A 20,257-nucleotide genomic window follows, 5' to 3' on the forward strand; every position below is an offset into this window, starting at 1 on the left:
GGGATTTCTTTTAACCGGGCTAGAAGGAAAAGGGTTTTGGGTGGGTATACCGATTGACCACACCAGTACAAGTCAACTCATGGACTACATGACATAGAGCCTCCAATTTGAAAACAGATCTACGGAGCCAATAAACCCTCCTCTTGGGATGTATAACGCAAAACATCGGCCATCTCATTAGATCGGAATGGTTTTAATTAGACGGAAACCGAATGGGAATAGATTTGTTTGTTTGTTTGTTTGTTTGTTTTTTTGTTTGTTTGTTTTATTTTAGCACGGTGGCATACTTCAGCCAATGGCTGTTCTTCAGCATGGCCATGCATATAAAAAACAATCACAATTGTACAAAGAAACATACATTATAGATTAACATGATTTATATACAAAGTTAAATAAAACATACACACATTATACAAATATGCTGAAGACGAGAAATTCAAACCTAATTTAGAGAATGCCGATACTAGCACAAGGTAGATATAACGTTATGTAATATTCAGTGGACCCTTTAATTATCAAAATCAATGTTTTGAACCCATCTCTAAGAGTGACAGTTTAATATAGAATGAGAGTTGGACTAGAAGTAAGTGGAAATTTTGAACAGCAATTGCAATTGACAATTACAATCAGTTCAACTTTTTAGAGACATTACAATGAGAATTGTAAACATTTCAGAACAGAATAACGAGGCAAAATTCCAATGAAGGAAACATTTTGTATAGATTGCAATAATAACAATTTTTGTTTTAAGGAGAATGCTTTAGATCGGATGACAAAGAGAGGGGGGTCAAGCCAAGGAAAGATGTATGAAAAGCATAAGAAGAGGATCGGAGTTTTTATTCTAACTGCTAATGATCTCACAGTTAGCTCAAAGAAGGTCATTTGATTTGATAGGTGAGACAGGGGGTTCCTATTCTTGCGTAACGAGGAAGCTTCGTAATTTCCCCCATTTCCGATTTATGTGTGCCCCTTGCTTGATAGATGTCAAGTATTCATGTCCAAAGCTATGACAAAGACACAGTTTTGCGTCCTTATGACATGAAACAATGAGCCACACAATTTTCTTCATTCTTAGGATAAATAACTTCCTAAAGTATCAAACTATAACAAAAGTGATGCGGTAATAATGAGGGGGAATTTGTATAAAAAATGGCTTCGTCAATTATTACTGCTTGTACTCCTGCTGCAAGTATTTGTATTGTTACTACTACTACTACTACTACTACTACTACTACTACTACTACTACTACTACTACTACTACTACTACTACTACTACTTCTACTACTACTACTACTAGTACTACTACTACTACTCCTACTACTACTACCAGGCGCGTACGCAGGATTTTTTCAAGGGGGGGTTTTAACATTTATAAATCGGGCCAAAAATTTCGCAACGACTCAGCCAGCCGCTGAATAAGCGGGGGGGGGGGGGGGGGGGGGGGGGGGGGGGGGGGGGGGGGGGGGGTAAGAGGACACTTTTTTTTTTTTGGTCTCGAAATTTGAAAATTTGACATTTTGCTCCGTTGAGGGGGGGGGGGGGTAAGGTCAGCTCTTTTAGGTCAACCATGGGACTATTTTTTTATATTTTTTTTTTTAATAAAAAAAATAAATAAAAAAATAAAATCCAAAAGGGGAAGGTTTTAGAGAAATTTAGGGGGGTTTACACACACAAAATTACCAAAGGGGGGGGTTTAACCCCCCAAACACCCCCCCCCCCTGTGTACGCGCCTGACTACTACTACTACTACTACTACCACTACTACTGCTGCTATTACACTTATGATGATAAAAAACCGACATTTATAGATAAAAGCAGTTGTGTGGCATGGGAGAGAGAGAGAGAGAGAGAGAGAGAGAGAGAGAGAGAGATAGAGAGAGAGAGAGATAGAGAGAGAGGGATAGAGAGAGAGGGATGAAGATAGAGAGAGTGAGAGAGAAAGAGAGAGATAGAGAGAGAGAGGGGGATAAAAAAATAGAGGGGAAGGAATTAGGGAATGGGTTAAAGATGAAGATTGGTAGAGTTAATTATCATGGTAAATGAAGCTTGTTTGTACAGAATATAGCCTATACGCACCTAACAGTAAGTATTACAAGAATCATTTTTTTTTCTTTTTTTCAAGTCATATCATGTAGCGCAAATGCAGTTGTTAATGAAGGGCGTAGGAGGGGGAAATACATGATGGATTAAGATAATTACTTTCCAACCAACCTGTGATTTTCAGAGATTTGTCACCCGGTAATCCTTGTTTCTCAACATGTGTGTACTGTATGACGCCTTCTAATCTTACAGCACTGAGCTCAGGAGCTCGTTATATGCACTCTATCATACTTGGGAAGGGGTAGAGGGTGAGGGGAGGGGCAATAACACCCTCCAACAATTATGAGCGATTTCATTCGGCCGTTAATACATTGTAATTTGTTTACGCCTGGCCCTGTGGGCACATTTTGCTTAGGGGGGGGGGCGTATACATTATTATTGTTTTTATCATTTATGATTATTATTTTTATATTATTATTATTATATTACCTGTTTTGTTTTGCTCGTGTGTATTTGTTGTGTTGTATATTCATGACGTCTTATATAAAACACCGTCGTGAATGTATTATGACAATTTATAGCATAGAAAACGATTAAACCATGCCCCCAGATAATAACTTTATGGATGTAATGTTATGTTCGATATGGTTTATATTTTAACACCTTAGTTCATCTATGGCATTCAAAAGGTGCTAGTAAACGTTCAATAATTTTCGAGGTTACGCCCATACCATAACTATGGTGTATATATACACCACAGAACTCTTAAATATTTTAGAGTTCTGTTATATACACGCACATAATTATGGTTGACATCTTGCAAAGTATGTAGGTAAACACTTTCACGTTGTTCAGGTCTTTATCATCATGCGTAATTAGTCATCGTATTCAACAGTCATGTAGAGATGGATGTCACATGATCGGCCGTTCATGTCACGTACCATCAAAAGGCACGACTAATAGTCTCGAGGTGTGGTTTGTAGGATTCACTTTCTAAGCGAACAGAGAGAGCTATATGAACTATTGGCCATGTCATTTCTTTCTATGCATGGAGTTCATTGACCTTTTCAAATCAGGACCAATAATTCAACTATCACCATAAGCAGGGGCGGCGATCCCAGGAGGCCCCCCCCCCCCCCCCTCCACGGAAAAAAATGAAAAAGTCAACAACAAAAATGAATTACCATCAAGTTGTGGTCCAAAACCCAATTCGTCCAATTTAATTTATTCTATAGCTAGGCCAAGGCCCAGTTTATCCATTATTGTCCAATCAACATTACGTGTAATTATCATTTTGTCTATAATGGGACTAATAACTATTTAGTATAATAGCCACTTCACCCAATCATTTTTTTGCCATTCGGTCCAATATCCGTTTGGTCCATTATCATTCACTTAGTCTAGTTGCAATTTTGTCCGGGAATTTGGTTCACTAGTGAAGTGGTCTAAACCCAAATAAGTCCAATAACCAAAAAAAGTTACTGTCCAATTCACGTAGGCCTATCAATTATCAGTTTCGTCCTCTTTCGTCTATACGCACCATTTCGTACACATTTCAGTTTGTCCAACTTCATTAAATCTATTTTCATTCCGTCTATTAAAAAGGAGTCTTATTACCATATGGTCTAATTCAACATAACTTGGACTAATTCTATTTGGTGTAATTGCCTTTCGGTCTAATTACTATTTGGTATATTACTGTTTGGTCTTAATGACCGTTTAGTTTAGGTTGATGCGTAGCCTATATCGTTTTTTTCCTGACACAGTAATTTATGAAGATGTAGGAAATATGCACAATTTGATGACAATTGGGATACAGTGTACCTGCATACAGTATAGACCTCTCCGTAGAGGCGACAGCATTTCCCGATTCACGTTGTGTCGTGCATTGGCATAGTCCCCAGCGTCAAGCAACGTTTTTTCAATTTGTTGTTCTTCAAACATGGAGGAACTATAGGTTCCTTCCTATTTACTTCCATAGCTTCCCTTTCGAATTCGTTATTTCTGACTCTAATAGTGGATCCATATAGGGGTAGATCAGTGATCCAGGGGGGAGCCCGGGGATCCGGGCCCCCTCCCCTGGCCCCCTCCCCTGGCCCCTCCCCGGGCCCCAAAATAGGTTTAATACACATAAGGGCAAACTGTTGTTTTTGTGGAAATCAAATCAATAACTTTGGTTGCTATAACTTTCTATTGAAAAGAGATGTTACATTATCCTTTACACAGGATATTGGCCTTGTACATGGACAAATTCTTAAAATGTAACGAACAAAATATGTACCCCTCCGATTTTGATATATAATAATGGTTTTCAAGTTGATAAAATTCAATATTTAAAAAGAAAATCATGTATTTTACTTAGGTTTGCAATGTTAATTACTCCTAAATTCATTTAAATTGGTATCAACATGTAGATAATTTAATTTTCTTTCATATGACACCAAACTAAAGGTAGTTCAAGGTTTCATATTAATATTATTTACAAAATACCCTTTCGTGAAAAGGGCCACTTTTTGGACGCCCCCTCCCATTTTAGGGTGTTCGCTACAACTTTTTTGAAAAACACCTCTGAAATATTGTGCATTATGATGAAAAATCTTTTTGAATGAACAAGGTGTGCTTAGTTTGTGTGGTAGTGGTAGGGGTGGTAGGCAACTCAAAAACTAAGTATTAGACTTTGGCCCTCCACTTATACAGTATTAGCATAATGCACTTCTGATTTGTTGCTCCAAGATACCATATAATGTGGATGGAGTCTGCTGTGGCTTGTTACGTCTTAAACGTCTTAAAATGGGACGTTTTCTCATCTATTTCCAGTATATTGGAACAAGATATAGGTAAAGTTGATGTAAATCACATTTTTTGCAAGTATGATATTATTTTTAAGGAGCGTTATAGGCCATCTCTTGGAGTAAGCTCCCACTCAATGCACGCAAACAGACACAAGTCTGTGGACTGCATTTTGTGCGTGAGCTGTGTGGCAACAAGTTAGTACGGTACTCTGCCTCGCCTCGAGCTCGGCACGCACCCGTCCGACTGTCTGCACTGCACAAATCAAGAGCAATCGGGCGGGCCCGTTTAACTCGAAACCAACGACAAAACATTCATAATTAGCTTCATCCGCCAACTTCGAGGATTTTACAACATGGAAATAAACGTGTAGATCTATAATCAGTTTAGTAAAGTGGAAAAATCCTTTGATATAAATATGGCTTTTTCAAATATAAAAAACAAGAACTCACTGTTTAACTTTTATTAAGTGAATGTATAAAAGGATCATACATGTTTAGACTTAGTTGGAGAATTTCTTGTCCTTTTCTGCCAGCCATAGATCTAGTCTACGGTCTACCTAATAAATGACATGTGATGGCACTGCCCATCGTCTAAAAAGTTATGACAGAGATATGACGGGGTCGGAACCGTCAAAACTACTCGGTCAAGATGTCTTTGATCTTGGCAAAGAGGGCTTCGTGAAACACGTAGTGGACAAATAGCTTACGCTGATTTAGTCAAGAAGTTAGACTTACGGCGGTTTTGAGAAACGGGCCCTGGCACCTTGCACTTGCTGGACACGAATTCCCCCTTGAATAGATGTATATCCTGTCATGTAGCGTTGTAGCGGTATAGGCCTAGCTCTAGAAGCTAAAATTCAATACCAATCTAATAACAAGACCTCATTCAGGACATGAGTTTACTTGCCCCTGCAAGACTGGAGCCCTTATCAGGCCGCCTTTGTTTCATCAATGCATGGAAATTCATTCCTTCAAGGGAGTACTGAATAATGGTGACTCTAGTCTATACAGTGTACAAAGCTAATTGGTATGATTTTTTTGTTTTTCTTTATTTTTCTTGGGGGGGGGGTGTTATTGTTTAAATGCTTTTGTCATTCATGGGACTTTTCCAGTAAGTTAAATCTTATTTGCAATATTCAGAGGTTCTTAATAAAACTTTGTTGCTCCTAAAAACATTACAAATAATCCAAATGATACTCCTTGACAATATTACTTCTGTTATGAATACAATTATTTCACCTCTACTTCCTTCATACAGGGGTGTTGTTCGAGCAACCAGTCTTTCTGCTTCTGGGGAAAAATTTGTTGGTGTACAAGATGTAATTGAAGTAAGTAATCTGATTCAGCAGTATTTCTGTGATGCTATTACTAGGTGATTTTATTTTTAATAATAAAATAAAGCAAAGGGATCATCAGGTTTTTTTGGTGTGTTGTTTTACCTACAATGTTACTCTGAAGTTCAAATTTATCTAGACCCCTGCCCTTTTTTTTTTTGGTGTGTGTTTGTTTTAATATGAAAAAATTCAATGAATATTTTTATACGATTGTATAAATCCCATCTTTTATCATTGTATTCAATCTTAAAATAAACGATTTCACGGTTCACCCTTCCCCTTTCTATTTTTTCTTCCCCCTTTTGTATTGGTGTTTAGGTTTTCACTGCTTTTCTTTTCTCGACAATACAGTGTATATTTGTGAAGGGGTTGACGTTCATAAGGTCAATTGCCCTTTTTGTTAACCCCACATTCCCATAAATTTTGTTTGCTCCTTCCCTTTGTATTTTTCTTGTTATCGATCTTTATCTGTATATCATGTTTGTATGTTTTAATGTTTTTATGGAGAATGAAAATAAATGAAATAAAATGAATATCATTGTTTTTTTTAAACTCATTCTTGCTCATGGTTTTTGTAATTTATGCAGGGTGCTTTAGATGAGCTGAAACCTGTGATTCCTGTGAAGCTTCATGTATCTAGTAGAACAGATACAGGTGTCCATGCCTTGTGTAATACAGCTCATTTTGATATGATCTTTAAGTCAAAGAGAACAGGTGAACCACGGGATATACTAGCTGAGAGCATCACAGCAGCCGTCAACAAGAAACTTGAGGATCATGATATCAGGTTACCTCAAGTCATTTTCTCTTTTTCACCTCAGGTTCTTGTAAAACCTATTTGCACATAATCATCTATTATTTTAGCTTGTGGTTCTGTCTACATTACCGGTATGCGTTTGATATTGGCGCCAGTTGTGATACTCCTTCAATTTTGTTTGGGTTGGATGATCATCAGTAGATCAGTACATGACAATAATAATAGTAATAATACATTTATAGAGCGCAGAAACTATCCAACATTAAGTATATATTCTATTGCACTACAAGAGCTCCTGATATGCTTAGATTTACAGGTACTGTAAATGAAAAAATGTGCTTTGAGTTTTGATTTAAAAATATTAACAGATGAATATAAACAAAATACACATTGCTTGCATTCACATTTTTCATCTCGTTAACTATGACAACCTCAATGATGTGGAGACAACCTTTGTTCTCCAGGGCTATGCCCCTTATGAATAAAAAATGGTTATATTCATGTCACCTTGAGGATCATCGTTTCCAAACGGGCCTTCAGTCACAATATCATTATATACTGTATTAGTATTTCATTAAAGACACTATTACACTGTAGTAGTATTTCATGCCGCTCTGTGTTTTTTACATTACTTTTGAATAGAATCATCAAGACTCTTAGAGTTCAGGACAGCTTTCACAGCCAGCACCTTGCGATGGGAAGAACATACCTCTACCGGCTTGCCATGGGATGCAGACAGATAGAGTTACCCGTCTTTGAAAAGAATAGGAGTTGGGCCTTCGACCAAAGGTGCATTTTATGTTTTAGAAATAATTTCATGATATGAAATTTGTTCATATCATGAAATTATTTCTAAAAAATTATTTTGATACTATAATTGAAATATTTATTTATGGAATATATGTAATTGCTCTTTGTATTTAAAGCTGTGCATGTTCATGAAAGATATTTGACCTAAACTGAGATTTACACATTCAAAAGTGGAGTAAAACAGTGATTAAGTTCATTACCTGTGAGCTATAAATAGCAGTGAAAGATCTTACATTGATAAACATAAACATAAACATTGAATCTACATTGCTTCACTCTACCCAGGGTTATAAATGGCCAGTATGATGCAGCTGCCATTGCCATATTGATTTACGGGTCTGTGTATAATGACAGCTGGATAGAATGAAAGCAATGTCAATGCAGAATTGTAACATTGAATTCAATCATAGGATAATTACAAGTCGATAGCTAGACAAAGTGCCCGTAGTTATCAAAATGAAGCACTAGCAAGTGTGTCATGGTGTTGTAGAGGTGTTGTGGTCTAGTGGATATGTCACCAGACTGTAAATCTTATGGTTCATGATTCGAGTCTAAGCTCTGATATCATTTGGCAAGACATTAATCTACATTCACCACTCTCCACTTACAAGTAGGTGTAGTACATTGTAAATGGGTACCTGGTAGGAATTGATTCATTGAATGCTTTCAGGGCCTTAGAGCGGCTTGGCTTAAGCCAAGGTAATAAAAGCACTCTCTAGATACCTCTAGCATCTTCTCGGGTGGATGTGTGGGCAGTATAAGTAAAGATATTGTTATTAAAGCCTGTCTGCAGTAATTTGGCCAGGAGGAATTAGACCTCCCTGCATGGTCACTGACAGGTGGTTATCTAATCAAATCAGCTCTCACTTAACATAAGAAAAAGAGGATCATGGGGGATCAACGGGTACCGCTTAGGCATGGTCTGCTATATAGGTAGAGGGCGCAAGAAGCTTCAAGTAGTGTAGTTCTGCTTTAAACAAATAATGGTTTGAATATTTTCTATATTTTAAAGACTTGACATCCCATCAATGAAGGAGGCATCCGGGAGGTTTGTTGGTACCCATGATTTCACTGCCTTCAGGAACTCAAGTATGGATGATGACAAGAAATCCCCGATCAAGACCATCGACATGATTGAGTTCAGAAGAACACGAGGATTCCTCTATCATCATTGTAACAAGATGGCTCAGTTAGAATTCTTGGAGCTCACGTTTCACAGTAGATCCTTCTTGTATCGACAGGTCAGTACCAGTGTTATATTTAGATTCTCACAGATATTGTTTCACATTGTAAAATAATGCTTTATTTTACACAAGTACAATCTTACACCAACAGATGGCAGTACATAATGGGATTGAGTAGAGCCATCTATACGCAGAGTTTGGCCAACCTGGTTCGAGTTGGACACAGTATGGCGACTACTGCTTTGTTGGGCAAGCGCAAAACAAAAGAATAAACGACATGTTGTGACCCAGTGAAACCAAGTTGGCCAAACTCTGTGTATAGATCGCTCTGGGATTGAGCAGGGCCATCTAGGCCAGTGCACAGAACCGGATCCGGAGTGGCCAACAATGTACAGTTAGACACAACATGGCGTATATTCCTTGTTGTGTACTTGCCCAACATAGGAACACATTCCATATTGTGTTCATCTGACATAAGACGGGGGAAATTGTTTTGGGATAGTCTCTCTATGGGGCTACCAGTCTGTTTTAAAAGCATGCCAGTTATTATTTCCTTGATTTTAGGAATACTTTCAGTTTCAAAGACCAGTTTTGGAAACCATTATTTGCCGCCTTATCGCCGGCAAATACGGTATATGCTAGATGATCAACCTTTTCTGATAGATTTCACAACGTTTCTTTCATAATGCAATTGCACGACCAGAACTGGTCTTTACCTTTATAAGGTTACAGTCCTAAATGAACAAAACTTATGCTGACTTCTTGCTATTGTCCGTTCCTCAGATTCGGAGAATGACCGGAGCGTTAGTCGCTGTGGGTCTGGGTCGTATAGCGCCCTCACACATCACAACCATCTTGGAATCTCGCGACAACAGTCATATGCATAGGACTACAATGGCTCCAGCCCATGGCTTGTATCTCAAAGAAGTACTTTACAATGAAAATGGTGAGGTTAAAATATTGGTGATTTAATCCACGTGCAAGAGATGAGACAATTGGCTTAATTTTCTTTTTAATGATTATGCAATTTATCAAACCTATAATACAAGTTGCTCACTTTTGTGCAAATACAATTCATCCTTGTAGATGATGAAGTCCATTTCTTACATCTATATTAGATATGTGTATTACTATTGATTGATCTTGTAAATGTGTTTGCAATTAGTTTGTAGTCTTTTGAACAGATCTTCAGAGGTTGATGCGTACTCCCTCTTTCTCCTCTACAATCTCTGTTTCTTGTCTTTCATCTTATTTTTTAATATTTGCCTGGGCTCATTCTTTCTTCTTACACACATGCACACTCTCTCTTTTCATCTCACTTTCTCTCTGTCACTGTCTCTCCTTAATATTGATCTTTCTCCCCATTTTCATTTATTTGATTCTACAGATCTCATATTACGCAATGTCCCATCTTCACCTACTGAAGACACATCCATTACCTGAGAAGACATTCACAAGTGCGCGAGTAAGGGTGCTATACCAAGGTAGATTTCTCTTGTGTAACATTTTTTGTAAATGTGTATTAAAGAAGAAAAAGGGCCTTCTGTGCATCAGGTATTCATGGTATTCATTTTGTTTTAATTGCATAATTGTCATGAATGGAAAGTACTGTCTGGTCATGCAATTACATTTTGAGTGCAACTGTCTGAAAGCAGCTGAACAATGTTGATTATGTCATCCATAAGAATTTTATATAAAATGTGAATATTTACATGTAGGAAGATAAAATGAACCAAAATCTACTAATTCTTGCTCTAGATCACATGCTCTGCATATACAAAATACCCAAATGTAGCTCGAAAGTCGGTCCAAATTTCAATCATATATTTTCGGGGCAAAAAATGAATAACAATTATTTTTTGCAACCCATAGGTTAGCATTTATGATATATTTTATTATGAAGGATGATGATACGTTCTGAGAATGATTGTTTTAATGAATAAATGTAATCATGACTTGGTTTCATTTGGCAGTGCTAAACAACCTCATAATGTACATGTCCAGGGTTCAGTGACACAAAGACGTAACTCCATATTTTGCCAAAATGAGTATTTGATATCAAAATGTTCAGAAAAATGTGGGCTTTCCAGGAAACACAAAGAAATAACTCCACCCAACACCCCATGAAGTCTATATATGTTCTTCTTACTCTATGTCTATGATGATCATAAAGTCATGAATCATAATTTCCTTCAGTCAGCTAAGAAATGAATCAGGGAAACAGTCAGATTAATTACCAGTATATGATTATTTGAGAAACACATGTAATGAATATTAAACAATCAATTATACAAGTTTGATTTGATGTGATTTAAATGGCAAAATAACATGAACTAAAGTAGCAAAATATGTACACACATCTGACATGTAGTGTTGTAATCATAGATTCAAAGTATTTTTTGGGGGAAAACAGTGCTTAAGGAAACAACTTTGTCTTTAAGGCTTATTCCTACTCATGAATATTAGGCTATCCTAACCTGTAATACATGTACCTAGGGAATCAAATGTAATACCTTCCTTAAAACTCAATACATCTTTTCATTGTGTCAGCATAATACTTACAATTGTGGTACCAGTCTTTAGAATATCAATGTGTTTACTGAATGCACTCATTTTAAGTAAATATCTTTAAGTGCAATGTATTCTACACAATTTTGTCATGATTCAATAAGAGCAACCCCTTCATGACACCTATTCTGCTTACTCATAGTTTTTGCAGTGTGTAATTTATCTTTAATAATAATGATAATAATAATTACATTTATAGGGCGCTTTATACAGACGTTTCTAAGCGCACAGGTGGTACTGTCTAACTTTTAATTATTCAGCATGTTCAGTACCTTAAAAGCAACAAAGTAAAATGAAATATTACTAATACAATGCAATACAATACAATTGAGTTGAATGAAATTAAAGGTAAGTAAACTATAACTTATTAAAAAGGTGGGTTTTGAGAAGGGTTTTGAATGATTCCATGGATGGGGCATTTTGAATATGGGGTGGGAGTTTGTTCCAGAGGGCGGAGGTAATCGATGAAAAGGCATGGTCACCATAACAGGTTTTTGTTTGTGGGCCATGAATTAATTGCATGGAGGAAGATGAACGGAGGGATCTGGCAGAAGTGGAGGATCGAAGGGAGACTAGGTCAAGAAGATATTTTGGGGCAAGGTTATGTGTTATTTTGTATGAAAGAAGTAGGATTTTGAAAGTAATGCGAGAATGGACCGGTAGCCAATGAAGTGAGCGAAGAACAGGTGATACATGGTCATATTTCCTACTTAATGTGATCAATCTAGCTGCTGAGTTTTGGATGAGCTGGAGAGGAGATATATGAGAAATTAATATCTATAGCCATGCAGTAAATGTAGTTCTAAGTAACATTTGGCATACATCATTACTGCTTATGATGAAAGCTACATGTATGAAGACTTTTCTCTCCTCAAAATTTGATACTTGCACTAGAAAAGAATTTCATTTTCAATTAATTTTGTTTTCATTATAGAAAGTTTAGAATATGGAACCTAAAATATGTTATCTCACTTTGGTAAACATTTTGCAAAGATTTTCATGAGTACCAGGAAATGGTTACAGTAAAATAAATGTAGTTACATGAAGTAGATGTATAAAGAAATGCATTACGTACCATAAGGTTGAGTTGAATTATTAATTGTATACATATTAGTATTTACAGTATGCAGTTACAGCAGTGTTCTGGCAACCAGCCATTACAATAAATGTCCAAATGGAATGTCAATTTTAAAATCTGTTTACTCTCTATATTGTAATAATTAAAAGGAGATAATTACTTTATTCTGTTGCATAAAGAGGTTTTAAATATGGTATATAACTATATACAAGACTGTGATAACATTAATACTTCTGAAATCTTGAACACATTCAAACTGTTTTTCAAAGTTATTATGAATGATATCACTTCTGTTGCTGTTGCTGTTGCCTATTGTGTGTCTGCAAGAAAGTTGATTAGTCAATCTAAATACATCCTCTTTTTACAGAATACATGATAGAAAAAAAATTAACAAAACATTTAACAGTGCCACCCAGTTATCAAACATGAATGCGAACTAAGATTTTGTCTCCAAGTTATAATAATAACAATGATACTGTGATAAGTGATAAGGATACAAATAATAACAAGAGTGTATGTATAATGTGCCAACCTAACAATGTTCTGAAGTTGCATAAGAATGATGTACATCTTTGGTTGATTTTTATTTAAAAAATATATATATTAAAAATGATTTTTTTATAAGCCTGTTCTAAATTTCCAAGAAGCACACAAGCTCGTCTTAGTCAAATTCCACATGGGAGTTTTGGTGGTGTAAAGTGGCAGTTGCACTCAATTGCTTAGAATCCTGTCCCCTTATCTCTTTGAAGAGCTTAATTCCCAAAGGAGCTAAATCCTCTTTATAATAAGTAACCGTCTTTCAACAAAATTATTTACTTAAATTTTAGGAGCAATTATGAAAAAATGCACCTTCTAATATCACTCTTTTCCATAGATGCCTGCACAAAATCTGGTAAACCATTTCTTTTTTCTCTGAAGTTACGAAAATGGATTTAGCTCATTTAGGAATTAAACTCTTCATTTTTAGAACACTAACGCAAGCTTTAGTGAACAATCAAAGCTGAGGGTGCTTTTAATTCACTGACGGAAAGCCTCATTACAGGTTCAGGCAACTGACCAACCAGGAACCACGTCCTGTCCTCAATGTTGAAGCATTGTATGTCCGCGTGACGCTTGGCCTTCTTACCGCTGTAACCTCCAAACACATAGATGTTATCCTCTAGGATTGCGGCTGCTGCAAAGCACACAGGGCGTGGCATGTTCTCAATGGACTCCCATCTATCTGTTATGGGGTCGTAACACTCCATGGACTCACAGTCAACTCGTTTAGCGGATGGGTCTCTGGTGTTGCCTCCAAAAACATAAAGCTTTCCCCCAGCTGTGCACATCATGTGGAACGCCCTCTTGGACGACATCGGAGACATGTGGACCCATTTATCAGATTTAGGATGGTAGCACTGGAGTGCATTTGTGAAGTGACGGCCTGCAACTACTCCACCTGTTACATATATCTTATCATCCAGTATCACGCTGGCATGCCCAAAGAGTCCTGTGTACATATGGCTTACATAGGTCCAGGACTCTGAGGCAGGATCGTAGAATTCCACACTGGCCAGAGAACCGTGAGCATTCTTGCCACCTACAGCATACAAGCGGTTGTTGAGTGTATTCAGGGAGAAGACTGCACGGCGCTTCTGCATGGGGCATAGCTGGGACCAGGTGCTTGTCTTGGTGTTGTACGAATGGACAGTGCCAATGCTGTCTGCTGCCTTGTTGTGTGCAGAGTGCTGGCCACCTATATATTGAAGTAAATGGGAAGACGGGATGGATAAGGTCCAGGGAAAATAACTATTTTTATTTTGTACAGCTTTCACTATGAATCATGTCTGAAAACCTGATGTTAGTTGTATACCATAGTACAGGTTATAAAGCAAATTAATCTGTCTGAATTCTAATCAAAAGGTTATACCTAAATGAAACATACATATTATGCTATTGATTGAAGGATGATATGTGAAGAAAACTTAAACAGCCTTAAGCATAGATTTTAAAGCATACAGGCAGTGACCTATTTTCCTTCAAGCCATCTCAAAAGCATTCTATATTATGCCTACATGAAATACTACCTTCTCTTTTTGTCCAGAGCTAATGAGTCTTGGCAACCTAACAAGCTACAAGTATGTTTGACTAAAAGAATTTGGCAAAATACATTTGGATTTGTGCATTCTTGAATGTAGATGTCAGTGTACATGTACATGTATTAGAAATACCATTTCCAAATTAACAATGTATAATATAAATTTCTTAGTTACAGTAGATTGCGCACAACCGTCATTTTTTAGAAAACATTAACTGAACTAACCTGCAACATAGAGGACACCATTAAGTACAGCACTGGCATGGTCTAGCCTGCTAATGGGCATTGCACTCCCGTTATTCCAGTCCCCTACCATTGGATCGAATGTAAAGGTTCTATCAATAGGAGCTCCAGTAGCATCATCTCCACCTACCAGCAGGAATGTAGTCTTCCCAGGGGCTTGTGTCATGTAGGAAGGACGGATACAGTCTTGAGTACGAGATGCGATGCATACCAGCAGCTTCTGCTTGAGTGGTGCATCTTCCGGTTTGACCAGGTGGGACTCAATGGATGAGATCTCAGCACGGATGTCCAATGGGAGAATGTCATGGAAACGGATGGCTTCAAGAAGGGGTTGAGTATGTTCTATTCTAGACTCGGAGCCACTCTGGATCCAGGTTATCAGGGCATGAAGCAACTCTGCTGCAGAACCATTCCTATGGAACTCTTCAAGTTGGCAGATAGCCATCATGTTATCAGAGGAGATTGTTAAGTAGTCTTCACTGCTATTGACAAGAAGCATAAAATTCTCAGCAATGTATTTCTCAATGCTTCTTTTGATTTTGCCAGAATCTGCGTTCTCTGCCTGTCTCAAGATGTTAAGACAAGTGTCTGGTTTGAGTAAGTTCTTAGTCTGTTCTGCACAGTACTGCTTCAGTTCTGGCATTTTAAGCTTTACCGCAGCCCGGAAGACATCTAAGATATGCTCTATAGAGATATCTTCTCCCAGCTCAGACGTATACATGAAAGACGTAACTGAACGGAGTGTTGCAACAGATACCCCATCCAGCTGAATCTCAGGTCTGTTGACGGGTGACTTCCCTCGCGCAGCAATCTTCAGAAGCTGGTCTCGTAGATATTTGCTGTTTGCGGCAAGTATGGTTCGATGGGCCTCGATCTTGGTTCCATTGACCACGATGGAGACATCGCAGAGGAGACCCTGATTGCGGAAAGAGTTGAGTTCCTTGAGAACACGACCACCGTGAATGGAACTGAGCGAGCTACTGATCATGTGTGATGAGGACTTGTTAGCAGGTTTGAGAGGAGAACGCCGGCCAAACGATGCAGGAAGATTCAGTTTAACAGGGTTCTTTCGTGGTGACAAGTCGTTTAAGAGGAAGTTTGGGGAATCTGCAGACTGATCCTGTATTGGTGAAAATGTAGAATATGTCATTTAACATAGATGACTTATAATAGGCATTTGATTAGAGAGTACTGCAACATCTTAAATTTCACCTGTAATTTGCATATAATTAACAATGTATAGCTATCTTCCTGATCACAACGTCTTTACTGAAAGGCCACAAGATGAAATGATAATCAAATGGAAACTCATTAAAATGTAAATAATTCAACCCATGAATCATTTTTCTAATGCACAAAGTGTAAAAACACTGATGACAATACGCTCAAATAGGAACATACATGTCATCAGATGAAGAAGTAAGTGAGGGTAATTTGGATTCCCTTTGGACATGAAAGGGAGAGACCTTTGCAGCAATAATATTGATGCCTTTTTAAATATAACGATTTCTTTGGATTTGTGGGGCCTTTGGATTAGCGCTTTTGATATTGGAGAGTATGTGATGAATTACTCGTGAATGAAACAAGTACGATGTTTTATCTTATCTACAATTGCATTACAGGGGATATATATATATATATATATATTTTGTTGATTTATTTAACCACGGTTAAAACACCTGCTATCAGCCACAAGGCTGTTTTTCAGCAAGTCTGTTAAAAAACATTCACACAATATACATAAATAAAACAAAAATAATTCATAATACAAATTAAAATAACAAGCATGCAATGTGTGAATAACTCTTGAAAACAATCACACTTAGTATTTTAAACATCGGAAATTATGAGGGGGGGGGGGGGAATAGAATTTAGTCAAATCAAAAGCTCCTTATCATAAAACTAATCATCAGACGTAGAATTGAGTGAAAGATTGAGAAAGCGAGGGAGAGAGAGAAAGAGACAGAGAGAGATGAGAATATAGAAAGAGAGAGAGACAGATACAGAGACAAAGATAGACAATAACAATTTGTATCCACTATAAGGATTGTATTTTTGTTGGTGGTAAATGTAATGAAAAGGAGGTTAGGATGTCGCGGTATATGGCTATACCACTAGTTTCAAGGGAAATTATATGTTAGGTGACTTGAGCCTCTAATAACAAATGCAAATCGGTATAAAGTTACATGGACACTAATTTGACATATGAAAATTCTTCCGTGGGCTTATTTCAGAAAAAAGCGAATATTATACTGAACAAGGGGTGAGCAACCCGCTTGTCATTCAAGAAAGAAGTTTTACAAGATAATTCATCACAAAGTGGTTATAAACGATCATAGTGATAATCTTTTGGTCTAGCCGTTGACTATTTTTAAATTTGCAGATCCGAGTAGTGAGACCCGTATACAGTAGGCCTGCACATGTATGATATATACTATGTATAACATATTATTTAGTCTATGACCAGATATACATGACAAAGAATCTTCAAGAAGAACAAGAGGTAGAGTGATTTCCAATACCGCAATAAATGACTTTTTAATTCGAAGAAAATACCCTAGTAGTAGTAGTCGAAATTAGCTAGATATGCTGTATACTACATTTGTATTGATACACAAACATGAAAAAGCCTTATACCTGCTTACTGGAATTAAATGCCGAGCATTTGTTTTCTTCTTTAAATAATAACGTGTAATTAAAATGAACCACTTTGAACTTACCATGATTTACCAGCTGATATATGCGACAGAGAACCTCTTCCTTCAATATAACATGTACAGCAATGCAGGTTAAAATTGTACGAATTCAGACATTGCAGCCTCTTCTGATATATACCTGTATGTAGTCCTGTACAAAACACTGTGCAACTATGAATAAAAAGTTGTGTACATTTAAATCTCCGCCACTTTTCGGTTGCTATTGTGAACAGAACGCTATGTCTATTGACCCGTGCTATAGTGAATCGAGGCGATCGATATCCTATTTGACAGATTCAACCTTATAGGGGGAGGGGTACATCTTAGTGAATTTACTGAGCTGTGTAATTTCACCTAGAAAATTGTAACCGCCTTTATTGTAGCAACTTCTTTCCGAGGTTTGTCAATTTTTCAGAAGTTTATGAGAACAAAAATATAGTACCGTGAATACCTTGAATATACCAAAGCTTCTGCAAGAAAGCCGTCTCCAGCTGCCAAGCTTCCAGGTCTAACTTCAAAGGGGGGGGGGGGGGGATGTCCCAGCTTCCGGGTCTTGTACCATAGTCATTTTAAATCTGTATCTTGCTTGCTAGGTTATATCAGGAATGTCATAATTGGAGTGCCTAACTATGTCGTCAGTGTATTGAATTGAATTTATTAATTCAATTGTCATTATGACAGGAATATTTCTTCAATTGGTCTGAGAATCACAAAAGCTAGGTAACAACATATTAATCATACATAACAATGAAGGCATATATTGTGTGTTAAAAAAAATCAGAAGGAAATACAGATGAGGTAGTTAAAAACCTTTTGTGTGTCATAGAATATAATACAAGAAAAGGAAATTAACTAATTAATTAAGTTATTAATTCATCTAGACATCTTGTCGCCCTCCTATCAATTTGATTTGATTTGATTGATTTATTCTCTGAATTCACAATCAAAACATGATATATATACAGAACATTTACAAGATTATATAAATATACATTTAAAAAAAACATAATATACAATGTAAAAAAGAGAAAAGAAGAAGACAATAATGAAGTCGGAAGGACACCCAGTTCAGTCAAGCCATAGAGACAAGGCTGTTCTTCATGGGGTCCAAGATGATTGTTATAGTGAGGAACACGTGACTCGAAAAAAAGAAAACAAACAAATTAAATCATCAAATCCAATTAACAGCTTACATGAGATCGGGAACGAAGCCGAAGGCAATTTGGCTTTTTGAAAATAATTGAAGACAATGGGAGTTTAAGATTTACGAGAAGATTGTTGAATTGAATAGCACCTCTGTAAGAGAACGTACGTTTACAATAATCTGTTCTGGGTTTTGCCAACAATAAGTTTCCATGAGACCTAAGCGAATAGTTGTGTTGACAATATTGGAGGCAGAATATTAAATGTGTGAAGAAAAAGAAATTTTATTTTGATTTATGCTTCATTCAGATCTCAGCATTCATACCACGCGGTCATTTTATTGAGCTCCAATAATTTCTTCTCACATCAGTCACTGTTGCTCATAAAGTTTGAACAATTTTTCCTTCTCCTCTTATGATGAAATTATTGTGACTTTGGAGCTCCATTGGTTTTTGCCTATGAATGAACAAGCAAGGCTCTAAGATATGTTGATGTAGATTGTAAAGCGTACTCTTTTAAGGTAGAGCGCATGGAGAATTAATTGTTAAAGTGACTCGGTAACATTGTTGAAAGCTGACTAAAAAATTGCATAATTATTGTATGTAATGTTACTTATTATATTCCTTCTGCTGTACTAACCCTCTAACATGCAAAAAATCCCGAAAAAATTCTTCAACCACAAAGATATCTTTGATTTTCTTTGAAAGTGTCATTGTGCAACACCCTCTAACAGTAAATTCTCCCAACATTTTTTGAATTTTCCCAACCGTTTTTCCATGAAAAAAGACATAAGATAGGCTTTTCAAAATCTTTCAACACTTAAATGTCTGGAATAGTACATAGAGCAAATTTATTGCTTTGTGACGATTTAAATTCACCTAAAATGTATTTAAATTGTTAAAATATAGTTGGGAGAATTAAGCAATCGATCACATCAGTTTTTCCCAATTTATATCATTAATAATGGTCCGTTTTCACTCAAACTTTCAGATTATCTTTAATTGTACATCTAGCATTGGAGTCACTACCTTAACACCACTTTATCTCATCTGAACAATGTAACCAAATCCCTTTAATTATTATGCGCTAATAAATCAAAAGTTATTATTATTATATTCCAACCTCTGCCTGCGTGATGCCTCTGTGAAATATAACTTCACTCGGGGAATTCTGAATGTCGGCCCATTATTATTTTAAACGCTGGAGAATGCAATATTTGTATAATATTACACACCCTACCAAACAATGTACATCAGTGATGGTTTGATTTGGGAGGTGTTAAATGGCGTGATGATGTGACTATATCGGGACAGGTTCCAGATAGGCCCTGCATAGCACATTTGAATTAGGAGGGGATTTACTTCTTAACACTTTCATTCTCTATCCCCCCCCCCTCTCTCTCTCTCTCTCTCTCTCTCTCTCTCTCTCTCTCTCCATATCACCTTTTCATTATGGCTCTTCTATTTCTCTCTCTCTCTCTCCCTCCCGCTCTCTCTCTATCTGTATATATCTTCCTTCCCCCTCTGTCTGGAAT

The 20,257-nt window shown here is 36.9% G+C and overlaps 2 protein-coding genes across 2 annotated transcripts; one reads left to right on the plus strand and one right to left on the minus strand.

Moving 5' to 3' along the window:
* The first annotated feature begins 4,775 nt into the window (after positions 1-4,775).
* Positions 4,776-10,744, plus strand: LOC576244 (tRNA pseudouridine synthase-like 1). Its single transcript, XM_030986494.1, has 7 exons — positions 4,776-4,878; positions 6,092-6,161; positions 6,755-6,954; positions 7,567-7,713; positions 8,747-8,975; positions 9,702-9,864; positions 10,306-10,744. The coding sequence occupies exons 1-7, from the start codon at positions 4,832-4,834 to the stop codon at positions 10,359-10,361; spliced, it is 912 nt and encodes a 303-aa protein (XP_030842354.1). The 5' UTR covers positions 4,776-4,831; the 3' UTR covers positions 10,362-10,744.
* A 403-nt stretch (positions 10,745-11,147) lies between these two features.
* Positions 11,148-17,764, minus strand: LOC576311 (kelch-like protein 26). The gene is made up of 3 exons (XM_776631.5): positions 17,605-17,764; positions 14,867-16,004; positions 11,148-14,299 (listed from the first exon to the last, which is right to left on the minus strand). Exons 1-3 carry the CDS (start codon positions 17,605-17,607, stop codon positions 13,548-13,550), a joined length of 1,893 nt encoding a protein of 630 aa, XP_781724.4. The 5' UTR covers positions 17,608-17,764; the 3' UTR covers positions 11,148-13,547.
* Between the last annotated feature and the right edge of the window lie 2,493 nt (positions 17,765-20,257).

This window comes from Strongylocentrotus purpuratus, unplaced genomic scaffold, assembly GCF_000002235.5.
Source record: "Strongylocentrotus purpuratus isolate Spur 01 unplaced genomic scaffold, Spur_5.0 spur5_scaffold_16, whole genome shotgun sequence".
NCBI classification, from domain to species: domain Eukaryota; kingdom Metazoa; phylum Echinodermata; class Echinoidea; order Camarodonta; family Strongylocentrotidae; genus Strongylocentrotus; species Strongylocentrotus purpuratus.

Excerpts from the sequence above, each read along its gene's own strand:
- LOC576311 (XM_776631.5), bottom strand. Across the intron at positions 14,300-14,866 it reads TGGTGTCCTCTATGTTGCAG|GTGGCCAGCACTCTGCACAC; the intron begins GTTAGTTCAGTT and ends TTCAATATATAG.
- LOC576244 (XM_030986494.1), top strand. The coding sequence starts at position 4,832 with ATGGGACGTTTTCTCATCTATTTCCAGTATATTGGAACAAGATATAG. Across the intron at positions 6,162-6,754 it reads GTGTACAAGATGTAATTGAA|GGTGCTTTAGATGAGCTGAA; the intron begins GTAAGTAATCTG and ends TAATTTATGCAG. Across the intron at positions 6,955-7,566 it reads CTTGAGGATCATGATATCAG|AATCATCAAGACTCTTAGAG; the intron begins GTTACCTCAAGT and ends ACTTTTGAATAG.